Source organism: Diplotaxodon limnothrissa, linkage group LG3 (assembly GCF_057381915.1).
Source record: "Diplotaxodon limnothrissa isolate DT_005_m linkage group LG3, D_limnothrissa_male_GT1.1, whole genome shotgun sequence".
NCBI lineage: Eukaryota > Metazoa > Chordata > Actinopteri > Cichliformes > Cichlidae > Diplotaxodon > Diplotaxodon limnothrissa.
The window spans coordinates 20,115,275-20,120,996 of record NC_140598.1 but is presented as its reverse complement, the minus strand read 5'-3'; the positions used below and the strand labels follow the sequence as shown (position 1 = coordinate 20,120,996).

At 42.2% G+C, this 5,722-nt stretch overlaps 1 protein-coding gene across 1 annotated transcript; it reads right to left on the bottom strand.

The window, feature by feature from the left end:
- Window positions 1-1,354: 1,354 nt before the first annotated feature.
- LOC146634827 (uncharacterized) lies at window positions 1,355-5,445 on the bottom strand. Its single transcript, XM_085343198.1, has 7 exons — window positions 5,415-5,445; window positions 4,210-4,251; window positions 3,864-4,130; window positions 3,544-3,783; window positions 3,274-3,465; window positions 3,026-3,148; window positions 1,355-1,398 (listed from the first exon to the last, which is right to left on the bottom strand). Exons 1-7 carry the CDS (start codon window positions 5,443-5,445, stop codon window positions 1,355-1,357), a joined length of 939 nt encoding a protein of 312 aa, XP_085199324.1.
- Window positions 5,446-5,722: the final 277 nt, after the last annotated feature.

Below are 5,722 nucleotides of genomic sequence, written 5' to 3'. Positions count from 1 at the left end.
GTTGTCGACACGACGACTGACAGCAGCTTCAGCTTCACCACTTCCCTGTTAGCACCAGCAGCTTCGTCACAGTGAGGCCGAGCCGCTGCTCCAATGAACTCAAAGAGAAACTCAAAGCAAATATTTTTATCTATCGGGGCCTTTTTATTCATAATTTACACACTTCAAATCTGCCACATATATTGGAAATATAATATTAGCCTTCATTTTTATGCAGACGACACTCAGCTGTGTATTTCTTACAAACATAATTCCACCCATCTCCTGCTGCGACTGCCTCATGGAAGTTAAATCATTGTTGTCCTCAAACTTTCTCAAACTAAACATTGATAAAACTGAAGCTCTTGGTTACGACTGTAATCTGTCATACGTGTCATCCTCTGCAGTATTTTGTCATATCAGTTTCATATTAATCACTCAAGCTGCCTCGTTTCACTTAAGCAGTACAGTCGTCTCTGTCCTTTGGGGACATGAGCTGCAGAGCCACAGCTGGCAGGACCTGGATGTGCTGTGCAGCCTTTGTTTCTCCTTTTTAATCGCATCATAATTATTACATTTTTACAGTCATTACAGAATTTCACCTTTCAAGTACGTTTCATGACAAACACTCATACACAGACACTCACAAACACACTCTGTAAAAATGTACATTTGTTTGCGTTTTGTCTGTTTTGTCTTTCAGGCGTTGTGTATGATTTAAGTGTGCTTTGTTTTGTTGGAGTGGGCCTTTTTTCCCTTAACCCCTGTCCACTCCAGCACAATATTCAGATACCAATAAGAATATTAAATAAATCAAAGATAACGAAGCATTCAGATTCTGCTGTCTCCAAAAACAGAACTTCCCATCTCAGAGTAAAATGCTGAAAAACTAGTTGATGCATTTATTACTGCTGGGCCCCTCCTGAAAATCACTGGCTGTACCCAAAGACATAATTAAGTGTGCCCCCTCTCTTCCTGATATAAACAGGAAAGTTCCTGATCGATGCAGATCTGTCTGTTCATTAAATCTGTGTTAAATCACACCTGCTGAAATTACAGCAGGAGTTCAGAGTATTGATCAGATTGAAATGAAGGAAGCAGCTCCATCGTAGACGACCTTTGTCAGAGTTCAAGCTGCAGAGACTCAAACCAGCAGCAGTTTGATCTCTTCAGTTCCTCCTCCTGGTTTCTCTGGAGGAACTGGAAACAGGACGCCTTCCTCACTTGCTGCCACCATGACTCCATTGATTGGATTAAATGGGAGTGAATGAAGAAAGGAGGAAGCTGATGACTGTAAATGTTCCCACGGTGAGACCGACACATCTGCAGGTCTGTCCTCAGCTTCCTGTTTACACAGAGAAACTCGTCGTTTCCTTCACTTTTTAATTTCTTCTGTGGCGTCTGTGGTTCCTCCACCTTCTGTAAAAATGGGACAGTCATGCACGTTGGTCACTGCGCTGAAGGAATCAAAGACAGAAACAAGCCACTGTGTGACCGAACATCTGGGATTCATTTTCATCTCACTGTGAACTTGGAGTTCCCATCAAACCTTGTCTGCTGAACTCAATTCAAACTATTATTTTGTTATTGATAACACTGAAGAACAATGTGAAACAATATGATTCAGCAAAGCTTCAGGTTCAGTATCTGCTGACATGCACTCTCTGGACTCCACATCATTCAAACAGCTGTTAAACTAAAGGTAAACAGATAAAACACTTCATGGTCACAACAAGGAAGCTCTGTCACACAAAGATTTCAGCTTCTCTCATCAGCTAACCACACAAGCAGCACCTGTTCTGATGTGGGTGAAAATAAACACTCGACTCTGGAAACTACAAACTCAGGTGACTTCACCATGTACGTGCTTTTACATCTGACTGCTGCCCCAACACAGTGAACTGAAACATCCTCGTCAATCAAAGTGAGTCTTCCTCAGCTCCTTTCTACTACGAGGTGTAATTCTTGAACCAATTCTTCTCTCTCTTCATCGTCTCTTTCACAGAGTCTTTATTGCCTAACCCCTGTTTTTATGTGTATAACCCCAAACTTACATGCCAGTGAAACATCGGTGGCTTGTGCTTTCATGTTCCACGCTTATGTTATTGTTTAGCTTCACCTCTGCCTTTTAATTTCAGATGTTTTTATCAGCCTTGTTAGACGGCTCCCCTTTTGTTTATCTTCTATGTTCATTCGTGTCAGGATTTTGGGTCCACTCCTGAAATTCATAGTGTGCTGCTGCATGCTGTGACAAAATCTCCCCAAATCATTTTCACACTGGAGTTCAATCAGACAGTTCGTGCTGCATGGTGTCATACACACTAATCTTCCACATCATGCACCAATCACATCCTTCCATTTCAGCGTTCTGATTGAGCTGCAGGATTGCTGCCATGGTTTTCTCTGACACTGACCCATTTTTACAAACAGCGACTCGAGCAGTGAGACCACAGTAAGGTTCAGATGTGAAACCAGTAACATGTTTTACTGTCAGACAGGAAACTAAAGAAAGTTTATGTTTCATAAAGCGTGAAGCCGTTGAGTCACAGTTCCTCTTTGTTTTGATGCATTTGAGGAAAACATAAGTCAATGTTTCCACGACCACAGTTTACTCCAATTCTTAAAAGCCACAGGGACACTGTGCAAACACAGACTGAATGATGTGCAAATCTCACAAACCTGTATTTTATCATGAGATAAGAAATAAGCTGAGATAAGAAAACCACAAAGAAGAGGCTGATTCTGGAGCATGCTCACATGTGGTTCTTCTTTGCATTATAGAGCTTCAACCTGCATTTGTGGAAGGCAGGTGAACAATGCTCACAGACACAGTTTCAGGAAGTGTTCCTCCACCTGTTTGTCTTTGGGACCACCTGCTTTTTCTCCATTTGTGCATTCAATCCCTTTCCTGTGTTCTATTTATTAAAATATGCTTTTATAAGATACACAAATCATTGCATTCTGGCTTTATTTATACAACATCACAAAAGATGTATTAACCTAAGTGTATCTCTAGTTTTCCTGCTTTTATCCCTCATTTCCGTACCTGTAGTGTTTGTCCTCAGGGTGGAGTAAACCATTTCTGGTTGGATGACTGGCATCTTATTGGATGACTCTCTACTGGTGACCTCAGAGTAGGTGACATCATTTGAAGGAGCCTCATTGTGGACTAGGCAGAGCCATGAAGGCAGCATGAGAGTGATAAGACCAAGAATCACTGATCCCATACAACACATACATACATGTATACTGCTTCACTTACAAGTGCTCAGTTGGGTCAGACAGACTCTATACCTGTGTGTTTCTTCCAAAGGAGCCGGACCAGAACCAGAGACGCAAGAACCAGAGAAACCAGAGCAGCTACGACTGGGATGATGAAGGGCTGGAGAGGAGGAGGAGGAAGAGAAGGAGAAGGTGGATGGGAGACATCGGTGTATGTTGTTGTTGTTGTTGTTGTTGTTGTTGTTGTTGTGGGAGGAAGAGGACCTGCAGGAGAGATAATGACGCTGATTCAGTTAATTTATCATCAGCTCAGCAGACGGGAAGTGATGTCAGTGTTCTGACCTCTGACCCTCAGAAAGCTCTGAGGAGATGATCCAAACTCATCAGTAGAACACCAGTAGAGACCTTCATCAGACTGCTGCACTTTAATGGTGATTATGTGCTCTGATTTAGGTCCAACAGGACGTCCATTAAAGTAGAAATAGGCTGTGACTGTGCCACCAATTTTGTATTTACAGCGTAGACTGACATCACTTCCTGTCCTCACAGGAAGTGCAGGGATCTCCAGGATCACATGTTTATCTGAAGAAAAGACCCACAGAGTGAGTTAGAGGTGGTATAACAGTGTGCTGTTAGTCTGATGAAATGAATGACTTCATTACCTGATACAGTGATGTTGACTTCTTCACTCTTCTCTCCAGCTTCACCTTCACACCAGTAAACTCCACTGACTGGCTTGAACTCATCAAAAACACAGGATGGACCATTTATCCTCCCGAAGCCCCGCCCACCTGCTCCACATGACTCAGTCCCACTTCCTGTGTCCCTCTTCACCGTCCATCCATCAGAGCCCAGCTGACCGTCACATGTCAGAGACACTGAGGCTGCTGTGAAGAACTGCTGAAGGTTTGGACTGACGCTCAGAGAGACTGGAGGACAGACGGACAGTTTCTATCAGTGTTTACACTCAGTGTTTGTCCTGGACCATGGTGCACTTCATCTACTCACCTGCACAAACAGCCAGTGCAGACAGCAGCAGCACACACACACCTGCAACAGATCAGAGGTCACTGAAGGTCAGAGGGCAGGAAATTGTAATCTGTTCCTGTGTGGTTCTGGAAACATCATTCAAACCTGATCAAGCAGATTTGGTGTAAAATGCTCGAGCTGAATTCAAATGGACTATTTTTCCTTTTAATTTCTTTTTAGGTAGAAATTCTGAAATTTGACCTGCTTGTTTTGCAGGCCCTAATTCTTTTATATCGATACGTCTGCAGGTTTCTAAGTAATTGTTCAGTAAGTAAAAAACTACAGATTCTACTAATCACAACATTAAACCCAACATTAGCAGGTTCCCATAGCCAGTGCTGGCAAAGGTAGGTTAGGCCCATTTAGCTCTTACTGGCTAAGTAAAACAGAGACATTTTAAAAAGCAATCAGAGTTAGTGAACCATCAAACCACCGAGATCACTGGATTAAAGTTAGGCGACTTTGGCAATATCAGCTGCTGAGTGAGCAACCTGAAAAATCTGTTTAGTAAACATTACAGTCTTTTGAGTCCCGCTCGTCTAAATCGCCATCAGAAAATTAACAAAGCGTACAGGAAATGAGGAAAATCCAACTTTAATTCTGAAAAACCAACTATCTTCAGTCATTTAGTTAGACTCAGTCAATCTGGTCTGAACAGAGGAAGTGATGATTACAACAGGCAGATAAGGAGAACATGTGGTACATGCAGCTAGGAGCCGTGGTTTCCTGAGTAAAGGTTAATGTTTGATGAAAACAGGTCACTTTCCTCTCTTACAGACACGACATGAAGCTTCAGCTCTGTGAGTCAGTCCAGATTACAGGACAGAGAAACGCAGAGTTAAACTTCTAAATTTTAAAGAGTTTATGCAATTGACACAGTTTTCTGTCATTTGCTGTATCTTCATACACTCGAGTTAAATATGAGGTGCTTACAGGAAACACACCACTTGATTTCTGTCCAAACACACAAACAAATATCAGATACAACCAGCCTTAGATAAACAAAAGAAGTAGTGATCACTTCTTCTCACTAAGGAAAACAAAACCAACAGATCTGAACAGATTTCATGTGAGAGAAACTATCAGCGAGCGCTTCCAGCTGCTGAAAATAGGCTCTTTACCTTTGACCTTTAGTGTGTGTTGGAGCTGTGATAAAGAATTGAAGAAGGGAGGGTTTGACTCACCGAGGAGCAGAGTGACAGATGAAGTCCGCATGTTGTCATGTTGGAGAGCGACAGCAGAGTGATACCTTCAGCTTCACCACTTCCCTGTTAACATCATCAGCTCGTCACGCTGCTGCTTCTCCACAAGGACGAGCTGTTTCTAATACACTCGTCTTCATCAGAATCAGAGAAACTTTATTGATCTCAGAGGGAAACTGAGTTATCATAGCAGCAAATATACAAGAAACAACACATAAAATCAGTGTAGAAACAGAGATATGATAACAAAACTATTAAGATAAACAGATGAACACAAAGACATGGGACTA